Genomic DNA, 25,072 nt, shown 5'->3' with positions numbered 1-25,072 from the left:
ATCGTCTTTTTCATACAGAACATCAAGTTCAACGAACAACCCGGGATACCCTTTGTTGTGCTTACCTGAGCAAGCACCTGGAAAATGAAGTAAATAAAGACCTAAACTAATAAAGACCTTCTCCAACCAGAAGCCGTGGATGAACAGAGAGATCCGATAACTGCTAACGGTACGCAGTGCTGCTTTCAGATCTGGCGATGCAGAAGCAGGGTTACAGCAGATAGAAAGAAGCAGTTCTTGAGCCTGCTGGTGTGAGAACAAAGTGACCTGTATTGCCTGCCTGATGGTAGGAGGGTGAACAGTTTGTGGTATGGATGTGAAGGGTGCTGGGCACTAGTGATGTGCTGGGCGGATTTCACCACCCGTTGCAGGGCGTTCCGGTCGGCCACGGAGCATCCGCCAAACCACACAGTGGCACAGTTCGTCAGAATGCTTTCGATTGTGCAGCAGTAGAGGTTCACAAGGATCTGGGAAGACAGACGGGCCTTCTTTAGCCTCCTCAAAAAGTACAAGCACTGCTGCACCTTTAGTTCAGGGTCCAGGATATGTCATCAGAGATGTGGACACCCAGGAATTTGAAGCTGAACACATGCTCCATCTCAGTGCCATTGATGAGAACTGGGGCGTGACAGCAGCCTTTATAATTGTTGTAATCTACAATGAGCTTTCTACAAAGGGCCAGGGTGTTGTCTGCGAACCATGCCACCAGTCACATGAACTCCTCCCTCTAGGCTGACACTAGGGAACCAGTGTTGGAGGGAGGCAGGACTTAAGGTGGGCCGGAACTAGTCTTTCAAAGCACTTCATGATCGTGGAGATGAGTGCGACAGGTCAGAAGTCATTCAGGTTAGACGCAGACAACTTCTGTACTAGCACAATGGTTGTGGTCTTGAAGAACACTGGGACAACCACCTGGGCCAGTGACAGGTAGAAAGACCTTTGGCCAGCTGCCCAGCGCATGTAAGGTGCATACCTGTCTGCAGTCCGGACATGTCACCCGTGAAAAACATTTGGCGCATTATGTAACATAAAATATGACAAAGGAGACCCCGAACTGTTGAGCAGCTGAAATCCTATATAAAGCAAGAATGGGAAAATATTTCACTTTCAAAAGTACAACAATTGGTCTCCTCAATTCCCATACGGAGTATTCTTATAAGTGGTGATGCAACACAGTGCTAAACATGCCCCTGTCCCAAATATTTTTAAACGTTTTGCTAGCATCAAATTCCAAAAACGATTACATTTCTCAGTTTCAACACTTAATATGTTGTCCTTGTAATATTCTCAATTAAAAATCAATGATTTGCCCAGCATTGCATTCTGTTTATATTTGTATTTTATGCAGCATCTCAACAGTTTCAGAAACAGGGTTATACATCTCGGACCTTCTCTCTCAGTATGAACCCTCTAGACCCCTCAAGTCATCAGGGTCTGGTCTGTAAACTGTTCCCAGTGTAATGACAAAGGCAGGTAATCCAGCGTTTAGTAATTATACTTCAAAGAGCAGGAAGAACCAGAAAATCCTAGATTTGGCCCCAATATTGACCGCTTTTAAATCCAGGCTAAAAACCGTTTTCTTCTGCCTTATATTAATCTTTCATAGTCTTTCAGCCATCTAAAACGTGATGATTTTATTTGTATGCTTTGTTTTTTATGTTAAATGTATATCTACGACTGATATTCTCTCAAGAAGACAGTCAGCAGAAGACATTTCGTAATGGATCTGGCCTGTGAGCTTTGTGAGAACTACACAAACGTCAAGACAGCCAAGGAGACAGCACGTCCAACTCTTCCTTCTTTCCCAGCCTAGGCAGCTCACACCTCAAGGGAGAACATTCTTAAATTAAAACCTTACGATAACCTTGTTGCATACCCTATTATAACTGGGTATGTGCCTGTGTTCAGAATTAACCAATCACATTCAAACTCATGTTAAATAGAAGTCATTACACAGCTGCCATCATTTAAAATGACTCTGATTAATCACAAATAGTGACACTGGTTAATCACAAGTTCAGCTGTTCTCGTAGGATTTTCCTGACATTTTCTTAGTTGCATCTCAGAGCAAAAGCCATGGTCCGCAGAGAGCTTCCAAAGCATCAGAGGGATCTCATTGTTTAAAGATATCAGTCAGGAGAAGGGTACAAAAGAAATTCCAAAGCATTAGATATACCATGGAACACAGTGAAGACAGTCATCATAAAGTGGAGAAAATATGACACAAAAGAGACATTACCAAGAACTGGACATTCCTCCAAAATGTATGAAAAGACGAGAAGAAAAATGGTCAGGGAGGCATCCATGAGGCAACATTAAAGGGACTGCAGGAATTTCTGGCAAGTGCTGGCTGTGTGCTACATGTGGTCAGAGCTCTCTTCAGGTCATTGACCAGGTTCTGCCGTGTAGTTCTGGGCTTCCTCATTGTAAGTAGGAAAACCTGCAAATTCGGCAGTGTATCAAATACTTGTTCTCCCCACTGTATTTGTTATTTTATCCATTTATTGCTACATGATTCTAGGCTTGATGGCCTTGAGTATTCTATTCTAGCACAGAGATTCCTGTATAATGTATCATTTAGTACAGTAAAACAGAATCATTTTAATCAAACCATCAGCAAATTTAAAATGATGTATAAACATGAACAAGTAAGGCCATTCCAAGATTTTTCCACATTGAGAGTTAAAACAGCAATGTGATGTTAAGTAGTCCTTTGGGAGTACATTATATTTTCATATAATTTTCAAATAGCACTCCCACTTTAGAGGGGGCAGTGTGTCATTACTCCATGCAGCTCACGTTGCTATGACATTCAGATCCTCTGATGCGACCCAATAAATGTGTGGTTCAGATGGTGGAAAAGTGTCATACTCAGGTACGATCTGGCCTGGTCAGGAGATGGTAATCTACTATGATCGTCAGTATGGAGACCATACAGAATAAGAACTATGAACAACTTTAAGGTGAACAGGATTTATTTTCTTATATGTTGTTCAAAAACCGTAATCGTGAGTGATTATCTTCAAGAAGAACTTTCATTTAGGACTTTGAAATGACAATTTGATTACTTATTTAAGCTCAATATATTCTAGCTTCCGGCCTAACTTTGTTTTTCAAAATAATATTAGGTGGATTCTAAAGCAGATTTATTTTGGGTTGTCCTTTAATCAAAATCATGTTCAAAATCTCATTACACTGTTTAAAGAAGAGCTGTCAGTGTTGTGAGGCTGGCGGGGTTGCTGTTCAGACCACAGTTACTGTTAGAATGTCTTTAAATTTGGAGGAACCGATCATTTCTGTGTGTTGTAAACACTAATGACATCTCAGTTCAACTCCTCCCTGGAGATAGTGTTTGTGCTGCATGGACTGAACTTGACGCAGACAAACAGACACATCTATTTTGTATTCATTCTCATCCTCTACCTCTTCACCATTTTTATTAATTTAACACTGATCTTAACTATTGTTCTAGAGAAAATGTTACGTGACCCAATGTATTTATTCCTCTGTAATCTGTGTATTAATGGGATCATTGGTGCTTCATCTTTCTACCCAAAGATACTTTATGACATTTTATTTGACTCTCATGTGATAACTTACATTGGGTGCTTGACCCAGATATTAGTCATGTACTTCTATGTTTATTGTGAATTTACCAACTTAACAGTGATGGCTTATGACAGATATGTTGCCATCTGTAAGCCACTCCACTACCACTCTATTATGACTGTTAGAAAAGTGTGGACACTGATTCTTTTAACATGGCTTTTCTCATTGCTAGAAGTCACCATTGGGATAGTACCAACAGTTAGGTTACCTCTCTGTGGTGTTGACATTGATAAACTCTACTGCTCAAACTGGGCAGTTGTGCAGCTCTCATGTGTTGACACGACTGGGAACAACATCTCTGGTTTTATTTTCATATGTTCTCATTTCTTCCAAGCATTGCTTATTCTGATTTCCTATGTTAACATCATCAAAGCATCTTTACGTTCCCGGGCAGATAGGAGGAAGTTCATGCAGACCTGTCTGCCTCATATTATCACCCTGACCAATTTTGTCATATCTCAACTCTTCGATTTGATGTATGCTCGTTATGGCAGTAACACCAGTCTGTTGGCCCTGAGGAATATCATGTCTGTGGAGTTCCTAGTTGTTCCTCCTCTGGTAAATCCCATCATATATGGGATAAAACTCACTCAGATTCAAAATCGAGTACGACAAATGTTTTACATTAAAGTTGCTGTAGTTAGATTGAGGTAATGCAGCTAAGCATTTCTGTGTATCAAAGTGTGGTTTGACAATTTCTAAATATTAAAATCATGAAGTTTCATCCTTTGGTTTTGTCTGATTTTTCTGTCAAGAGATTCTTGTTTATTACTATGGCTGATTTTTTTTTAATAACAAATATTCTTTTTAACATAATGAAATCATAATTTTCACAATGAAAATACATTTGTGTGTCAGTAAATTGAGCCACCTGCCAATAAACTGTACATAAAATGAATAACACAAACAATTATGCAGAAATATTTCTGAATGGTTTAAGAGACAAACCACATGATCATTTTATTTCCAACTGAATTGTTTTAAAACTGTTTTGTATATGTATAGTGCTCAACATAATTATTGCTACCTCAGGTACATTTAAGCAACAAAAAAAAACATTGAAAATCATCAAAAATATTTTATGATAAATTTAATGAAAATAAATATGTAGAGAGAGTAACTACTACAATTACTAGCAAATATGTACAAAAAGGCTGAAAAAAAATTGCCACTGTAGTTTAACTGGTTGAGCTTACACTCACATCAAACACTTTAGTGAAACATTAAAAATAAAAAAATAAAAATTATGTATTAAATCTTTTTCATTCAAAAACATGTCACAATTGTTGGCACCTATTTAAAATCATATTAACTAAATCTAAATTATTCGGTAACACTTTTTTAAAGGCCAATTGTGTAACACATAATACAGCATTATACATGTATTCATAATGCAATATAATACAGTAATAATGCAGTATAAGCATAATTATAGACACTCGTAAAGACTTGTGAAGGCTCATGATTTTGTAGAAAAATACTCATTTATAATTATAATGACCTATAATGTACAGAAGTATAGTGAGTCACAATTACTGTTAAATCTTTTCTCAAGGATCATACAGCATTACAATTACCAACACTGTGATTCATCTAAAAGATGGGGTCAATGAGTTGCAAATCACTATTAGTGCACAATTATTTTCATGGTGTGTAATAGCATACTTAAAAACCACTATAAAGTAATCTTTGATTGCTTTAGGTAAATTTATGAAATGTCTAATCACACAAACATAATACACAAATTACCATTTATAAAGAATGAATAGGCATTCATAACTGCAGAAAGGATACCCTATTATAAAGTGACAAACCAATGACCATTTCTGAATGAGTCACAAACATATCTATAAAACATGTATCTTTAATTGAATGACAGAATTATGGACTTTATTATCAAGTCATCAAAATAAATGTTTTCAATGGGTGACAGGTCTGGACTGCGAGCCAGTTTAGCACCTGGACTCTATTACTACACATCCATGCTGTGGTAATACGTGCAGAATGTGGTTTGGCATTGTCTTGCTGAAATAAGCAAAAACATCATCTGGATGGCAGCACATGTTGCTCCAAAACCTGTATAAAATGTTCAGCATTAACAGTGCCTTCACAGATGTGCAAGTCCCTCATGCCATGTGCACTTATGCACCCCCATAACCTCTTCTGTTTAGTCTGGAGAATGCGGCGTCCATGATTCCAAAAAATAATTTCACATTTTGATTAATCAGACCACAGGACAGTTTTGGACCTCAGTCCATCTTAAATGAGCTCAGACCCAGAGAAGGCAGCGGTGGTTCTGGACCTTGTTTATGTATGGTTTCTTCTTTGCATGGTAGAGTTTTAACTTGCATTGGTGTTCCAACGACATGCTGTGTTCACAGAAAAGGGTTTTCGGAAGTGTTCCTGGGCCCATGTAGTGATTTCCACTGCAGTGATTCAATGCCTGAAGGGCCCGAAGATCATGGCCATCCAATATTGGTTTTCGGCTTTGTCCCTTGCATACAGAGATTTCTCAGGATTTTCAGAATCTTTTAATGATATTGTTTACCACAAATGATGAGATCCCCAAACTATTCATCCTTTATAAATGGCTATTGTTGTATCACTTTATAATAAGGTATCATTTCAGCAGTTGTAGCCCATTTGTAAATGGTTATTGGTGTGTCACTTGATAATAAGGTATCTTTTCAACCTCTCCCCCAAACGGTCCTTGTCCAATACTACCATAGCAACTGGTCACTTTTTGAAGAAGGTCCACCAAACCTCCGTCATTAAGGCTCAAACTGGTAAAACGGTATGCCTTCGCTATGGCACCTGCTGAAAATCTGACAACAGGTACACAAAATGTTTAGAGGGGGGAGTCATTTACTGTGACTTCCCTTGAGTTGTGAAATTCCTTAGTCAAAATGTATATATAATTATTAATTTGTCAAAAATATTACGTAATGCTGACGTTATACTTCTTTGTGCTAATCTAATCAAATGTGACCATTAATATGACTTAATTGCAACTACTATGTTAACTAGATAGCTAGCTACCTTTATTATTAGCTTGTTTTGTCAAGGCACTCGTGGGCTTAACCTTAACAGGTGACTTTCTGATGAAGTAAATAGGATGATGTTGACTGATAAAAAAGTTCAACTTGGTTCTGACTGATCATCTGACCCATTCCGTTAATCATTTTGGATGATGCCTTAATTCACAGTGGGGAGAACAAGTATTTGATACACTGCCGAATTTGCAGGTTTTCCTACTTCCAAAGCATGTAGAGGTCTGTTATTTCTATCATAGGTACACTTCAAATGTGAGAGATGGAAAAAAAATCCAGAAAATCACATTTTTATATAATTAATTTGCATTTTATTACATGACATAAGTTTGATTAACTGCACCTGTTTGAACTTGTTACCTGTATTAAAGACACCTGTCCACACACTCAATCAAACAGACTCCAACCTCTCCACAATGGCCAAGACCAGAGAGCTGTGTAAGGACATCAGGGATAAAATTGTAGACATGCACATGGCTGGGATAAGCTACAGGACAATAGGCAAGCAGCTTAGTGAGAAGGCAACAATTGTTGGTGCAATTATTAGAAAATGGAAGAAGTTCGAGATGACGGTCAGTGTCCCTCGGTCTGAGGCTCCATGCAAGATCTCACCTCATGGGACATCAATGATCATGAGGAAGGTGAGGGATCAGCCCAAAACTACATGGCAGGACCTGGTCAATGACCTGAAGAGAGCGTAGACCACAGTCTCAAAGAAAACCATTAGTAACACACTACGCCGTCATGGATTAAAATTCTGCAGCGCACGCAAGATCCCCCTGCTCAAGCCAGCGCATGTCCAGGCCCGTCTGAAGTTTGCCAATGACCATCTGGATGATCTATTGGCATCATCTATTGTTCAGGTGTTATGAGAGCCCAGGTTGCTCTGATAGTGGCCTTCAGCTCTTCTGCATTGTTGGGTCTGGCGTATCACATCTTCCTCTTCACTATACCCCATAGATTTTCTATACGGTTAAGGTCAGGCGAGTTTGCTGGCCAATTAAGAACAGGGATACCATGGTCCTTAAACCAGGTACTGTTAGCTTTGGCACTGTGTGCAGGTGCCAAGTCCTGTTGGAAAATGAAATCTGCATCTCCATAAAGTTGGTCAAGAGTGGCTTGATACAAGGAATGCGACAGCTGAAACCCATGTCTTGCATATGTCTGAGCGTGGTGGTTCTTGAAGTACTGACTGCAGCTGCAGTCCACTCCTTGTGAATCTCCCCCACATTTTTGAATGGGTTTTGTTTCACAATCCTCTCCAGGGTGCGGATATCCCTATTGCTTGTACACTTTTTTTCTACCACATCTTTTCCTTCCCTTCGCCTCTCTATTAATGTGCTTGGACACAGAGCTCTGTGAACAGCCAGCCTCTTTAGCTATGACCTTTCGTGTCTTGCCTTCCTTGTGCAAGGGGTCAATGGTCGTCTTTTGGACAGCTGTCAAGTCAGCTGTCTTCCCCATGATTGTGTTGCCTACAGAACTAGACTGAGAGACAATTTAAAGGCCTTTGCAAGGTGTTTTGGGTTAATTAGCTGATTAGAGTGTGGTACCAGGTGTCTTCAATATTGAACCTTTTCACAATATTAAAATTTTTTGAGATGCTGAATTTGGGTTTTTTATAGGTTTTCAGTTATAATCATCAAAATTAAAAGAAATAAACACTTGAAATATATCAGTCTGTGTGGAATGAATGTACACATTATACAAGTTTGACTTTTTTAACGGAATTACTGAAATAAATCAACTCTTTGATGATATTCAAATTTTATGACCAGCACCTGTATGTACAGTTGGCAACAGTGGGACATGACTGTCACCAACACATTGATAATCAATTATATCTGTGTAGATGTTTAGGGTGTTAAACCCAGCCAGAATATCTGTGGAGAATGTTCCGTACCATGGGGCGTACCAGCGCTTCCCATACGGAAAATACATTTATTTTAAATATAGTTAAATGTATTTATACATTTTTAAATAGATTTCAGAATAAAAGGTGAAATACATTTTGATACCTGAAATTTATTTTGAATAAAGATAAATGTATGTATACATTTTTAAATACATTTCAGAATAAAAGGTGAAATACATTGTGATACCTGAAATGTATTTTGAATTAAGTTAAATGTTTTCAACAAATTCTGCATACATTCTACATACATTTTGCATTGCAAAAATATATTTAAAATACATTTCTTTTCCGTATGGGTTGCCTGGTTTTAAGCCCAATATCTGTTCCAGTTTTGTACTAAATTTCGAACTAAAATGGGGCTCATCTTTAAGAAACATTCTATTTTAAATTCATCATACCCCGCCCATACACCATGTGGTTTTCTATAACTGTTGATCTCTGCCACTAGTTTTACTATGCCATTGTAATAACCGGTGTTGAGTTCCTATTTCCAAGTTTTGTCGTTATTCGAGTCATGTAGTTCAAATGCGTTTTCACCCAATGTAAAAGTCTTCTACGTATGTCCGTATTGTAATTCTATCAAAGATACTTCCCAAAACCTTTCAAATCTATACATTTGGCAAATTTTATGGTATAGCTCGAACTCGTATTGCTTGGATAGACATGTCTCGATGAGTTACTGGGCAGCGATATGTAGAAGCCACCGTCACCCACGCTGATCGCAGTCAATGTAAATGACGTGATCCTGAAAATCCAGGAGTTTTATCCAGCTTCTAGGTCAAGCACTTGTTCCGATGGTATCCAGCTGTTGAATTTCTCAGGCCAACCAAGCCATTTCACAAGACTCTTTTTCTTCCCTTTCTGTACTTTCTTATCCAAAACTGTTTCTACTTTAAAAGATGTATCCTTAGCCACGATTATTTTCAGTAATTCCAGTCATAAAAGGTCCCATTTATCATATCACCATCGTAATCGTTTATTCTGTATACATTGTTATTGTCAAATATTCATCTGTGTACTGTGGATATACTGAATGTATAAGCTGTTAAACTGTTATAAGCATTAAGGCCAAATGTTGAATGTCTGTAGCAAAATGCAGATATTGAAAGTTGCATGTAGGAAAATAGGAAATCTTATTTAGATGGTTGCTAGGAAGAAGAAGTAGATTTAGCTTGGGTGTCTTAGGCAAACAGGACACAGATGGACAACGCACACACATACTGAGGAACTTTAAGCTGAAGACATAAAGCCCAAATATGACGCTTGTGCTGCATGTACACATATAAGGTATAGAACATAAATTGGACCAATGGCACACTGCTTGGCTACCTTAACGCCCCCACTTTTTAGGTGTGTTTGAAGTATAAGTAATGCTGTTATGACAGTTCATGTTTAGACATTGTGCGGCGACATTTGTCTCCAAAAGCTTTTGTAATAAACGGAATATGCGGTATGGTAATTGACCTGACTCCTGGTGTGTTATTCTCCTTTCCAACAAACCAACTCAGTGAAGTGTTAGACTTCAACAGTACCCTTTTTCGTAGCCTTTTGTAAACGCACCTCTCAGCTTTGAGAGTCTCACAGTATCCCCAACCTGGAACTTGTAGCTATGATTACCATTTCTCATTATTGTTGTACCATACCGGTTCTTCATAACTAATCTAACATTCTCTGCACAAACGTCAGCTGACTTCATCTTAATGGACCAATGGTAGCTATGGTTGTATCCATGAACTAAATCTTGAATAACCTCAACATAGCCATGAGTGTTGGCAGCTATGAGATACCTCCACATTCGTGATTTAATTGTTTTATTAAATCTCTCAACGATACTCGCTTTGACATCAATTGCTGTAGCAAAATGTTTTATGTTGTAAATCATTAACATTTCAAAGTGTGAATTAAAAAACTACTTCCTGCTGTTTAGACTTTTTGTGGTGTTCTTCCTTCTTTTAATATAATATCTTCAAACGCTCGCGTTACCTTAATAGCGCTTTTATTTCTCAGCACGCGAATCCATGCGTATTTGCTTAATAAATCTATGCATGTTAACATACATTTCATGTTATTGTTTTCCACACTGTAAGCACTCATGTCAACCAAATCCAGCTGAAATTTACAGTGGGGAGAACAAGTATTTGATACACTGCCGATTTTGCAGGTTTTCCCACTTACAAAGCAAGTAGAAGTCTGTTATTTTTAATCATAGGTACTCTTCAATTGTGAGTGACGGAATCAAAAAACTAAAATCCAGAAAATCACATTGTATGGTTTTTAAGTAATTAATTAGCCTTTTATTGCATGACATAAGTATTTGATACATCAGAAAAGCAGAACTTAATATTTGGTACAGAAACCTTTGTTTGCAATTTACAGAGATCATACGTTTCCTGTAGTTCTTGACCAGGTTTGCAAACACTGCAGCAGGGATTTTGGCCCACTACTCCACACAGACCTTCTTCAGATCCTTCAGGTTTCAGGGCTGTCACTGGGCAATACAGACTTTCAGCTCCCTCCAAAGATTTTCTATTGGGTTCAGGTCTGGAGACTGGCTAGGCCACTCCAGGTCCTTGAGATGCTTCTTACGGAGCCACTCCTTAGTTGCCCTGGCTGTGTGTTTCGGGTCGTTGTCATGCTGGAAGACCCAGCTACAACCCATCTTTAATGCTTTTACTGATGGAAGGAAGTTATTGGCCAAGATCTCGCGATAGATGGCCCCATCCATCCAACCCTCAATACGGTGCAGTCGTCCTGTCCCATTTGCAGAAAAGCATCACCAAAAAATGATGTTTCCACCTCCATGCTTCACGGCTGGGATGGTGTTCTTGGGGTTGTACTCATCCTTCTTCTTCCTTCAAACATGGCGAGTGGAGTTTAGACCTAAAAGCTCTATTTTTGTCTCATCAGAACACATGACCTTCTCCCATTCCTCCTCTGGATCATTCAGATGGTCATTGGCAAACTTCAGACGGGCCTGCACATGCGCTGGCTTGAGCAGGGGGACCTTGCGTGCACTGCATGATTTTAATCCATTACGACGTAGTGTGTTACTAATGGTTTTCTTTGAGACTGGTCCCAGCTCTCTTCAGGTCATTGACCAGGTCCTGCCGTGTAGTTCCGGGCTGATCCCTCACCTTCCTCTTTGATACCCCACAAGATGAGATCTTGCATGGAGCCCCAGACCGAGAGAGATTGACCATCATCTTGAACGTCTTCCATTTTCTAATAATTACGCCAACAGTTGTTGCCTTCTCACCAAGCTGCTTGCCTATTGACCAGTAGCCCATCCCAGCCTTGTGCAGGTCTACAATTTTATCCCTGATGTCCTTACACAGCTCTCTGGTCTTGGCCATTGTGGAGAGGATGCAGCCTGTTTATTTGAGTGTGTGGACAGGTGTCTTTTATACAGATAACCATTTCAAACAGGTGCATTCAATACAGGTAATGAGAGGAGAACAGGACGGCTTCTTAAAGAAGAACTAACAGGTCTGTGAGAGCCGGAATTCTTGCTGGTTGGTAGGTGAATATATACTTAAAATGCAAATTAATTATTTAAAAATCATACAATGTGATGTTCTGGATTATATTCTGTCTCTCACAGTTGAAGTGTACCTATGAAAGAAATTACAGACCTCTACATGCTTTGTAAGTAGGAAAACCTGCAAAATAGGCAGTTTATCAAATACTTATTCTCCCCACTGTATATGAAGGGCATCAACATTACAACCCATTCTATTGTGATAAACATACAAATCACTGTTCCACTCACTAATAACTACTTTATTATTCTTTAAAAGTTTCTTGGTTTTTCAACTGATTTGGCAAATTGTGCAAATTTATGAGCTTTTTTATCCAAGTGTTTGATTTTGGAGTTCTGTGTAGCTACCTACACTGGCTTCCAAAACCATTCACCCCTGTTGCACTTGTCCATATTTTGTTTTACGACATGGAGTCTAATGGATTTAATTTGGAGATTTTGCCACTGACCAACAAGAGAATATGTAAATCTAGAAAGTATTATAAATTAATAAATATTAGAAAAGGACAAAGTATTTGATTACCATTGAAGTGTTACCAATAATGACCATTTAAACCCTTGTGTGTAATTCTTTAGGAAATATGAGAAATTGCGGCCACTGAAGCATTTCATATAATAATACAAAACAATAAGTATAATATGAGCTTAACTTGTCTTTGCAATATGTTAACAGTTTGCTCAAAAGGAAAGGCAAAACCCAAACAGAACAAAAACAGAACCTAACATCTGCAAAATAACTAATTCAAAACTATTTCTTTTTTACTTAAGTAGTTCATTGCGATTAATATTAATTTGATAATGTCCTTAAAGGTGTACTAAATAAACAGTTTTCTGTATAAAAACAGCGCATTTTGTTGCATACATATTTTGCTTTATTGTAAGGAAAAGCAAAAACCCATAATCTGTTACAACATTTTAAAGCATTTATTTCAAACTAAAGTTCATTGTAATTCAGAGGTTTTCCATTTTTCCCACAGCTATTCCATGTATTTTATCTTTTCCATATTGTCACAATTCACGGTGAAGCAGGTCACAAACACAGTAATAACAGTGATTAATAAGTACATGTTTTGTAATCCGAAAGACTAAAACACGACAAGGCATAACAGGATTTGGCAGGAACTAAACGTAACATTCAACATTGACTGACAAAGAGACAGGCAACTGGGGAGAGAAAACAAGGAGGAGATAAGGGGAAAACGAGACAGGTGAGAAGACTAAAGTCACAGGTGAAATCAACAAAAACTTAACACAGAAACAGAGTTGTTAGGCTTGTTAGGTGTGCAAGCTAAACATCAAGCACTTTATTAGCTAATCAGGTGTGCCTGTTTGGAGTTACAGCCACATTTTAAAATGTTTAGGGGTCTTTGAGGTGAGGCATGAATACTTCTGCTGTAATTTAAAGCTATTTGTGCTTCCAATGTTAATGTAGAGATACTTCCTCTAAGCAATGTTGTCTACACACACACACACTTTGTCACGTCCTGGCTGTGCCCCTAGCCATCTCTGCGCTGGGCTCGGGGCATAGCCAGGACAGGACAGGAGGTGGCCTTTAGCCACCTCTACTCCTTTTTTTGGTTTCCCCAATTGGAGGCAGGTGTTAGTTATTGCCTCCAATTGGGGACCCTATTTAAGTTTAGTTTGTAGGCCCCAAGGCGTGGTTCATTTTGGTTTTGTTTATCCTGTGTAAGGAATACCCACGTCACTGGTTGCTGCCTTTTGTTTTGCTGGAGTCTTTCTTTATTTAGCATTAAACATGGATTATCTTCACCAACTCTACTCTGCGCCTGTGTCCTTCTCACCCCACGACCGTGACACACTTTTACCATTTCTTTCTCACTAATACAGCTTAAAATGTCTTGACTGCTGGTCATTATTTACTGGCTGGTTAAATTGGGGCCATTCAGAATCAAAATGTATAATGCACACAAACCTTGAAAACATTTTCAATATTAATTAGGTAATCCCCTGTAGATGTAAGTCAATTATTGTCCAGAAATCAAACTTTTTACTGAAATCCAAAGTTTTATAAGACTTTTTTGATGCCTTGAATGAAAAGCTTATTTGATGCGTGACATTGCAGAATCCTTGACACACAAGGGCCAAATAGCTGATACTGTTTGGTATCGTGTACCAGCCACTGGAGCACAAAATGCATGGACAGGCACAGCTCCGCTATACTTCCTCAAGATAACCGACAACAGTTGTGCTCATAAGTTTGCATATTCTGGCAGAAATTGTAAAATGTTGCCATTGATTTGGAAAATATGACATTCCTTTTCCAAAAAAGTTGATAAGGAATGTTTTGAGTGAGGAACAGAAGCGTTCAATTTGCAGTGGTCTCTTAATTTTAAACCTTCTGTTACTCACTGAAAACTGCCTTTTTCAACTTTTTTGGAAAGGAAAGAAAAAAGTGCAGCAGTCTCTTAAATATTTTCTGGAGCTGTAGTTGACTATAACAGACTTTTTCTTCTTTCTGGTGAAAGATGAGAGAATCATGGAAACCCCTCTGCTTTTACTCAGCGTAAGGGGTTGTGGTCTATATTACCCCAAATCGCTTGCATGAACGCATACTTCAAAAATCCAACAGAAATAGTAGAACATCAGGGAACTGCTGGCATATTTTCCGCGTAGTATGGGTTGTGACATAAACATTTCTCGCATTTGAGATTCAGCCTATATCTGTTCCCACTGCTTCCTAGTCCTTGTGTGTTATTGTGTTCCTCTTTACGTGTTCATGGTGATATTATACGCTGTTTCAGCAGTACCTTTTTTCCAGGCATTGTAGAATCATATGAACATATGTTTCATTAAAGTTAAATGTGCCTTGATAATGAGAACAACAGGAACATCTGTGTTTAGATGCTCTGTACGTTATGCTCTGCCAACCTCAGGAATATGAAATGTTTAGATTGACCATTAGGCATTGGGGTCCTTGTGGAGATGTGATCTGTGCTAGGTAGACACGCCCCTCAATGTATATAACCGCTAGCAACCATCTTTACAGTGAGATCGATTGAACATGTAACATCAGATAACTCGGCTGCAGTGCTTTTAATAAAGTTTATGTTTCTCCCATGATGTTCGACCGAGTACGTTCTTACTAAAGTAACCACTATACGAACCACTATCCAACAGCTTTGACCCATTGTTTCCTGTGTAACTCTCTGTATAGAATGTCCTCTGTAACTGAACTCGCTGTTCACAAGTGTTTTGTGCGGCCACATTATGAACACCCATATCCTGCTTCTGCCTCCCCGCTCTCACCACGTTACAGGTGCCTTGAATAATAGCATGTCAAAAGTATTAAACATTTTAGCATTTCTAAATAGTATAAACAATATGTGCATAAATGTCATCAAACAGAAGTAGAGAATCCTACAGAGTCATAGAAATTGTTTGATTTAGAATCCAAACTCATGAGTAAATTAACCTCTAGAGGTTTGTTGTAAATGTTGTCACTCCCTCCAGATACTTTGATTCTGCACAATAAAAGTGTGGCGTGGAGAGAGAAGTGTCATATCCACATGTGATCTGGTCTGTTCAGGACCCAAAATCAAAATGAACAATGGAAAGGATCCTCTTCCAGGTAAAACTGATTGTTGTTTGTATTCTGTTTTATACATTCATTTATTACCTTGAAGACTTTGAATTGACTTTGTTTTATAATCTAACTCCTACAGTTTGATAATGGACGGTTTCTCCTTAACTTTGTATATCAACCATGATATACATCAATGATCAGCTTCAACAAACTTTGAAAATACTATGTATCTATTGATAATCAAATTTCTTCAGTGAATAGTTAAGGTTTCTCCAAAGCTGTGAGTTGAATGATTTGCAAATAAATAATTTCATAAAGTATATTGCTTCATATACACTAGAATGTGATACATGTCTAATACTGTACTTACTGCTCTCTATTTCCTGTTCTCTAGCTGAGTGCTGAATCGAGATGGTTTTGGGTTTTCCTGCTATCAGTATACCAACGTAAATCAATCAAAATACCAAGCAGGAAGGTTTGGGTTGTACTGCAATCAAAATACAAACAACACTGGTAAAAAGAGAGCTGTCAATATTGTTAGACAGGCCGTACGCAATTAAAAGCAAAATGTTCAGGCAGGTCATGTAAACATTAGATGCCTGTGCCTGTTGTCAATGACAACCCTGTTCAACTCCTCCCAGGAGATAGTGTTTGTGCTGCATGGACTGAATGAGACGCAGACAAACAGACACATTTACTTTGTATTTATTCTCATCCTCTACATTTTTACAATGTTTATTAACGTAACACTAATCTGTGCCATTGTTCTAGAGAAAATGTTGCATGACCCAATGTATTTATTCCTCTGTAATCTGTGTGTTAATGGTATAATTGGTGCTTCATCTTTCTACCCTAAGATACTTTATGACATTTTATTTGACTCTTATGTGATAACATACATTGGGTGTCTAACCCAAATATTTGTCATCTACTTCTATGTTTTTTGTGAATGTACCAACTTAACAGTGATGGCTTATGACAGATATGTTGCCATCTGTAAGCCACTCCACTACCACTGTATTATGACTATTAGAAAAGTGTGGACACTGATTCTTTTAACATGGCTTTTCTCATGGCTGGAAGTTACTGTTGCAATAGTGCTAACAGCTAGGTTACCCCTCTGTAGTGTTGACATTGATAAATTCTACTGCTCAAACTGGGCGGTTGTGAAGCTGTCATGTGTTGACACCACTCTGAACAACCTCTACGGTTTCATTTTTACATCATACCATTTTTCCCAAATGATACTTATCTTGATATCGTATGTGAACATCATCAAAGCATCTTTGCGTTCCCAGGCAGGAAGGAGGAAGTTCATGCAGACCTGTCTGCCTCATCTGATTACACTGAGTAACTTTGTCATATCTCTTCTCTTCGATGTGATGTACGCTCGCTATGGCAGCAACACCAGTCTGTTGGCCCTGGGGAATATCATGTCTGTGGAGTTTCTTGTTGGTCCTCCTCTGATAAATCCTATCATATATGGGATGAACCTCAATCAGATTCGGAATAGTGCAAGAAAGATGTTCAGCTGTAAAGTTTCTGCTCTAAGCTAAATGTTTGTTGTGGTGTAATTGTGTGTGTATTGTCTGATGGGGTCAATGGGTTGCAGACTTCAAGCAGTTATTGAATATAAAATATATGCAAATACTGAACATACACTCACCTAAAGGATTATTAGGAACACCTGTTCAATTTCTCATTAATGCAATTATGTAATCAACCAACCACACGGCAGTTGCTTCAATGCTTCAAGGGTGTGGTCCTGGTCAAGACAATCTCCTGAACTGCAAACTGAATGTCAGAATGGGAAAGAAAAGTGATTTAAGAAATTTTGAGCGTGGCATGGTTGTTGGTGCCAGACGGGCCGGTCTGAAAATTTCACAATCTGCTCAGTTACTGGGATTTTCACGCACAACCATTTCTAGGGTTTACAAAGAACGGTGTGAAAAGGGAAAAACATCCAGTATGCGGCAGTCCTGTGGGCAAAAATGCCTTGTTGATGCTAGAGGTCAGAGGAGAATGGGCCTAACTGATTCAAGCTGATAGAAGAGCAACTTTGACTGAAATAACCACTCGTTACAACCGAGGTATGCAGCAGAGCATTTGTGAAGCCACAACATGCACAACCTTGAGGCGGATGGGCTACAACAGCAGAAGACCCCACCGGGTACCACTCATCTCCACTACAAATAGGAAAAAGAGGCTACAATTTGCACAATCTCACCAAAATTGGACAGTTGAAGACTGGAAGAATGTTGCCTGGTCTGATGAGTCTCGATTTCTGTTGAGACATTCAGATGGTAGAGTCAGAATTTGGCGTAAACAGAATGAGAACATGAATCCATCATGCCTTGTTTCCACTGTGCAGGCTGGTGGTGGTGGTGTAATGGTGTGGGGGATGTTTTCTTGACACACTTTAGGCCCCTTAGTGCCAATTGGGCATCGTTTAAATGCCACGGCCTACCTGAGTATTGTTTCTGACCATGTCCATCCCTTTATGACCACCATGTACCCATCCTCTGATGGCTACTTCCAGCAATATAATGCACCATATCACAAAGCTCGAATCATTTCAAATTGGTTTCTTGAACATGACAATGAGTTCACTGTACTGAAATGGCCCCCACAGTCACCAGATCTCAACCCAATAGAGCATCTTTGGGATGTAGTGGAACGGGAGCATCGTGCCCTGGATGTGCATCCCACAAATCTCTATCAACTGCAAGATGCTATCTTATCAATATGGGCCAACATTTCTAAAGAATGCTTTCAGCACCTTGTTGAATCAATGCCACGTAGAATTAAGGCAGTTCTGAAGGCGAAAGGGGGTCAAATACAGTATTAGTATGGTGTTCCTAATAATCCTTTAGGTGAGTGTATGTACTCATCCCACCCTGGCTTAGATTTACGGCGGGATGTAAATGTAAAATGTTCTTTGGCTAAAATAAATCACTGCACAAAAATAAATCACTGCATTTGACTCACACAGCCTCAGTCACTTACTCACCTCGTCCACTGTCCAGGAATTGTGACAGAAAAAAAAACAAGAATCGACAGAAGAAAGATCGTTTAATAGTTCTAAACATTTTTTAGGGTGTTTTTTTACTCACTGCTTGTCTCTCCCATGACTTCATTCCTCTCTCCTACAGCATTCATCACAATTACTTGCACATGGCCTATTATGCAAATTAGGTGATGATGTCATTTAGCGACTTCTAGCAACTTTTAGCCAGTAGCTACTTTCCTTTCTAAGAAGTTGGCAACACTTCTCACGTTCTTTAGGCGCCCGCACCAGAGCCTAAGAGGAGAAATGATATTTTGTGAATTAAATTAATTCCAAAATCAGTATTGGTCACCAAGATGGCGCCGTTGAGGATGGCTGCTGTATTTCGTGATCCCAACCAACTTTACAGATTTGTTTTATTGTTGTTACTATTACTGTGTAATGTTGCTATATTTGCAACCGCGTTATTAACCTATAACAGACAATCACTATTGGACCTCAATAGGAACTGCCCTGGAATCATCTTTTTCATACAGAACATCAAGTTCAGCGAACAACCTATAGTGATTGTCTGTTATAGGTTAATAATGCACTTTGTTGTGCTTACCTGAGCAAGCACCTGGAAAACGGGGCCAACGAAGGGAGCGTGGGGTGGAGTTTCGGTCCGACTGCGGCTGTGTTGCACCATGAAAAGGGAGAAATCAATAAAGATGCTCGGACACAATGCTTTCTCTCAGGCAGCTTCATTGAGAATGAAGCATCGTGGGCAAGAGCTCTCCCTTCTTCCACATGCATACAAACTTTGAAAAAAAAAACATCCATGCTGTTTCGAGTGAGATATGGGTTTCTGAATGTCCTCTGTCTTCAGTCTCTGGGTGAGCTGTTAGAAAACTCCTCGGGCTGTGACGTCACAGTCCGAAAAATGTGAATATTCCCACCCTCCACCCTCCACCCCCTCCTAACAGAGCAAACCTAATGTTTCCACCGTCTATATCCTCCATGTTGTTACTGATTCAGAAGCACCATGTTGAAGCACCACTTAAACTGTGCTGTTGTTGGCTGTAAAGAGGAGCACAAAACACTTCATCGCGTCCCAGCCGCAGAGGACAGAAGAGAGGCATGGCTTGAAAGAGGCAATGTCCCTGCTACAGTTGTCAAAATTTTTTCGATTTGTGCTAACCACTTTGAGACGGGCTGTTTCTCGAACTTCAGTCAGTACAAGGCAGGATTAGCCAAGAAACTTTGCTACAAGAGTGCGCAATTCCAACTTTGCGTGGAATACCTGCAGACGAGGGACATGTAAGTAGTTCTATACAATTAGCTGTCTTTATTTTGCAATTCTACACAAACTAACCAAGAAGTGTTTTGGCAAACTAACATTTTAACTAGCTAGTGTTTTGCCACATAGTACAAGGTAACGCTAACCGCTAGCTTCTAGCTATTAGCATGGTGTCCACATACAAACCCGGAGACTCAGTCGGTCAAGCAATACACATCCTCCGCCGGATAAAATTTTGGGGATTTGCGCAAATAATAAATTTGTTAATATTTTATAATATTATATTTACAAACGGGAATATGTTAGCGTTGTCTAGGGCAAAACATGCGCAAATTACGTTAGACCGTTACTACTATGCTCTCCCCGCTACAATGGTAACAGTTAGAGTGGGCATGGGCAAAGGAGCAGCAGCTAATGAATATGCAATGAGCAGCAGAAAACTGAAACACTTTGAAAGGGACTGAAACAGAGAGTAATAGAGGGAGGTAAGAATCTTTTCCTACAAGCTATTTCCAGCAAACAACTTCAGAAACATGTTTTATGGAACTTATAGACCTATTTTAACTTGTTGAAAAGCAGTCATAATATGGGCGCTTTAAATTGCAATTAGTGTCTGTGCATAAATAGTCAATGAGTTTGTTAGCTCTCACGTAGATGCTGTTAGAAATCAACAGTTTCGTATAATGCTTGAAATAATGATCGCATACCCGGTTGTCAAGGGAGAGAGTAATTCAGTTATGTATTGCAGCATTAGATAGTCTTGTTCATTAAGTTATGGAGCCGGCCTTCCTTACACAACCTCAATCTCATCTCACTCAATGTAATGTTGGTTACAAGCTGATATATACATTGAAGGGTGTGTTTACTTTGCGAAGATCAGGTTTCCAAGACAGTAACCCCCATGCCAAATGATCAATGTAAACATTCCTGTGGTTATCAGAGCGCAACCTACAGAGAGATAATCTAAACAGAGAGGTTTCTGTTGTTCTCATTATCTAGGCACATTCACTTCCAATGAAACGTACATACATGTTGTAATTATTAATGCTCAGATTCCACACTCCTCCCTATGAAACATTTAAAGAAAAACATTACATGTTTGATAAAACATTACAAGTACAATTCAATTCCTAATGAAAAGAAAAGGCCCATACACTTATGTTACAAATGACTAAGACGAAACAACAAAAAGGAGTATCTGACCAATGAGGTCTGTAAACATGGTGGTGATCACTGTACCTTTCATTGTATTCTGTAACATTTGCTCTTTAGTATTTTCATTAATAGAGAGTGTATGTTTCAGCTCAGTGATATTTTGACCTAGGCTTGTGTTGTCATTTTATATTACTAGCTATTCAGACAATTACCCAAGCAAAAATTGAACATTGTAAATCACTCACAGGGTCAAGTCTGGATGTAGCACACTGTAAATCACTCAGAGGGAAAGTCTGGATATAGCACATTCTAAATCACTCACAGCGACGTTCAGACGTTGCATATGTTAATCCCTCACAGCGACGAAACACTGAAGAAATTAGACTTTGGTACAATGGAAAGTAGTAAGTGTACAGCTTGTATAACAGTGTAAATGTGTTGTCCCCTCAAAATAACTCAACACAGCCATTAATGTCTAAACCGCTGGCAACAAAAGTGAGTACAACCCAAAAAAACATTTCAAAATTGGGCCCAATAACCCATTTTCCTTCCATGGTGTCATGTGACTCGTTAGTGTTACAAGGTCTCAGGTATGTTACATTTGGTATTATCACACTCCCTCATACTGGTCAATGGAAGTTTAACATGGCACCTCATGGGAAAGAACTCTCTGAGGATCTGAAAAAAAGAATTGTTGCTCTACATAAAGATGGCCTAGGCTATAAGATTGCCAAGACCCTGAAACTTAGCTGCAGCACGGTGGCCAAGACCATACAGCGGTTTAAAAGGACAGGTTCCATTCACAACAGGCCTCCACAACATGGTGGATCAAAGAAGTTGAATGCACATGCTCAGTGTCATATCCAGAGGTTGTCCTTGGGAAATAGACATATGAGTGCTGCCAGCATTGCTGCAGAGTTTGAAGCGTTGGGGGGTCAGCCTGTCAGTGCTCAGACCATACGCCGCACACTGCATCAAATTGGTCTGCATGGCTGTAGTCCCAGAAGGATGCCCCTTCTAAAGATGATGCACAAGAAAGCCCGCAAACAGTTTGCTGAAGACAAGCAGACTAAGTACATGGATTAATGGAACCATGTCCTGTGGTATGATGTGACCAAGATAAACTTATTTGGTTCAGATGGTGTCAAGTGTGTGTGGCGGCAACCAGGTAAGGAGTACAAAGACAGAGGAGTACAAAGAATAGGGTCATGGCCAGTCCAAATAGCTTTAGCTAAATTAATAACAAAGTTAATACAGGAGAAAATCACACCAGTCCAACTTTCTCCACGGCAACCAAAGCTGTCAATGGTGGGTCATTTAAACAGCAGGAATGGTTTACCTGACATTGGGAAAACTTTTATATTATTACCGGTACATTTGTCACAAGATTTTGTGTTGTACTAGCTGCACTACTCGACACTGACCACCCATAGAACCAACGGTAATTTAGGTAAATTAGCACTTAACTTATCTTTGACAATGACGAATTTCTTCTCTTTCACTTCCTTAACAATTGAATTATTAACCCACCCTGATCGAATATACAGATAGCCCACCACCATTTTTATAGAGATGTATGGAGGTTAAATACTTTTTTAAATATATTTTTTGGGGGTTATGTAATTTGTTTTAGACAAGTTTCAAATAGTGAAATTCAAACATCATGTCATATTGTATCAAAGTGATCAGAGGTAATTACTTTTTCTTCACCAGAAGAACGGTAGCTAAAACATTTCAGTAGAAACTTGACTGTGATCTGTCATTTGTAACACAAACAAAAAGGAAATAAAACGTTATTGAACAAAATAGTAAAGTGGTCGATAATAATAGGGGGTTGTATTTTTTAGCCATGTCGCTAATTTGCCTCTTGAAGTAAATGAAGAAATTGAGATTTCTGCCTATACTGCCATTGCTGTTTATAACTGCAATTCATGTGCACATACAGGTGCTGGTCATAAAATGTGAATATCATCAAAAAGTTGATTTATTTCAGTAATTCCATTCAAAAAGGAAAACTTGTATAATTTATACATTCATTCCACACAGACTGATATATTTCAAGTGTTTATTTCTTTAAATGTTGATGATTATAACTGACAACTAATGAAAACCCCAAATTCAGTATCTCAGAAAATTTGAATATTGTGAAAAGGTTCAATATTGAAGACACCTGGTGCCACACTCTAATCAGCTAATTAACCCAAAACACCTGCAAAGGCCTTTAAATGGTCTCTCAGTCTAATTCTGTAGGCAACACAATCATGGGGAAGACTGCTGACTTGACAGCTGTCCAAAAGACGACCATTGACCCCTTGCACAAGGAGGGCAAGACACGAAAGGTCATAGCTAAAGAGGCTGGCTGTTCACAGAGCTCTGTGTCCAAGCACATTAATAGAGAGGAGAAGGGAAGTATAAAAAAGTATACAAGCAATAGGGATAACCGCACCCTGGAGAGGATTGTTAAACAAAACCCATTCAAAAATTTGGAGGAGATTCACAAAGAGTGGACTGCAGCTGGAGTCAGTGATTCAAGAACCACCACGCTCAGACATATGCAAGACATGTGTTTCAGCTGTCGCATTCCTTGTGTCAAGCCACTCTTGAACAAGACACAGCGTCAGAAGCATCTCGCCTGAGCTAAAGACAAAAAGGACTGCTGCTGAGTTATGTTCTCTGATGAAAGTAAATTTTGCATTTCCTTTGGAAATCAAGGTCCCAGAGTCTGGAGGAAGAGAGGAGAGACACAGAATCCACGTTGCTTAAAGTCCAGTGTAAAGTGTCCACAGTCAGGGATGGTTTTGGATGCCATGTCATCTGCTGGTGTTGGTCCACTGTGTAATAGTCCAAGGTCAACGCAGGCATCTACCAGAAAGTTTTAGAGCACTTCTTGCTTTCTGCTGCTGACCAATTTTATGGAGATGCAGATTTCATTTTCCAACAGGACTTGGCACCTGCACACAGTGCCAAAGCTACCAGTACCTGGTTTAAGGACCATGGTATCCCTGTTCTTAATTGGCCAGCAAACCTGGCCTGACCTTAACTCTATAAAAAATCTATGGGGTATTGTGAAGAGGAAGATGCGATATGCCAGACCCAACAATGCAGAAGAGCTGAAGGCCACTATCAGAGCAACCTGGGCTCTCATAACACCTGGGCTCTCATAACACCTGAGCAGTGCCACAGACTGATCGACTCCATGCCACACCGCATTGCTGCAGTAATTCGGGCAAAAGGAGCCCCAACTAAGTGTTGAGTGCTGTACATGCTTATACTTTTCATGTTCATACTTTTCAGTTGGCCTACATTTCTAAAAATATTGTTTTTGTATTGGTCTTAAGTAATATTCTAATTTTCAGAGATACTGAATTTGGGATTTTCATTAGTTGTCAGTTGCCAGAGTTGTATCCCCAGTCATATTGAGATATATTGGGAATTTTTTTTTGTTTCTTCAGATTATTTTGTTGAAATATTTTAAACCACTGCAGCAAAAGAGAAAGGGGTCAAGAATGTCAGGTAACTAGCTAAACTGATGACAGTCTGAATTTAATGATGCATTTACTTTAACCTGAATAGCCTTATTAACTAGGAGAAAATTGTTAGTAGCATTTTAAAACATTTATTCTTTGTTTTCTGTAAGTGTATGAATTGCATTACTAGGCAGGGAAAGTACAGAGACTTGAGAGTGAAGAACATAGTTTCCAATGTAAGTCAGGAGGCTAAGGGGTCCTTTAACATATTACAACCCCCATTGAATCCTTGGAATATCTTTTCTATTGTATTAATGTTTATTACTATTTCGTTACTATTTTGTATGTTGTAAGAAGTTAGTGTTTCAATGTCTATGGAGTAGGAGTCAGATAGTTAGGTTGTGGTTTTACAATTTTATTGTTTTATGAGTTTAGGGGAGTGCCCAAAAAGCACAAAACAAACCAGTCGTACCTAAAATCTTTGATTGTTCCTTGCACATGTTAAAAT

General features: G+C 39.0%; 2 protein-coding genes across 2 annotated transcripts; both read left to right on the top strand.

The window, feature by feature from the left end:
• The first annotated feature begins 3,315 nt into the window (after positions 1-3,315).
• Positions 3,316-4,263, top strand: LOC117594683 (olfactory receptor 4S1-like). Its single transcript, XM_034293002.1, has one exon. The coding sequence runs from the start codon at positions 3,316-3,318 to the stop codon at positions 4,261-4,263; it is 948 nt and encodes a 315-aa protein (XP_034148893.1).
• A 12,007-nt stretch (positions 4,264-16,270) lies between these two features.
• On the top strand, positions 16,271-17,212 carry LOC117594682 (olfactory receptor 4S1-like). The gene has a single exon (XM_034293001.1). The coding sequence runs from the start codon at positions 16,271-16,273 to the stop codon at positions 17,210-17,212; it is 942 nt and encodes a 313-aa protein (XP_034148892.1).
• The last annotated feature ends 7,860 nt before the right edge of the window (positions 17,213-25,072 follow it).

Source organism: Esox lucius, chromosome 7, assembly GCF_011004845.1.
Source record: "Esox lucius isolate fEsoLuc1 chromosome 7, fEsoLuc1.pri, whole genome shotgun sequence".
In the NCBI taxonomy this organism is placed as follows: domain Eukaryota; kingdom Metazoa; phylum Chordata; class Actinopteri; order Esociformes; family Esocidae; genus Esox; species Esox lucius.
This window is presented reverse-complemented; position numbering and strand designations above follow the sequence as displayed.

What these genes read in the sequence shown, in the direction of transcription:
- LOC117594682 (XM_034293001.1), top strand. Translation starts at nt 16,271, where the DNA reads ATGACAACCCTGTTCAACTCCTCCCAGGAGATAGTGTTTGTGCTGCAT.
- LOC117594683 (XM_034293002.1), top strand. Translation starts at nt 3,316, where the DNA reads ATGACATCTCAGTTCAACTCCTCCCTGGAGATAGTGTTTGTGCTGCAT.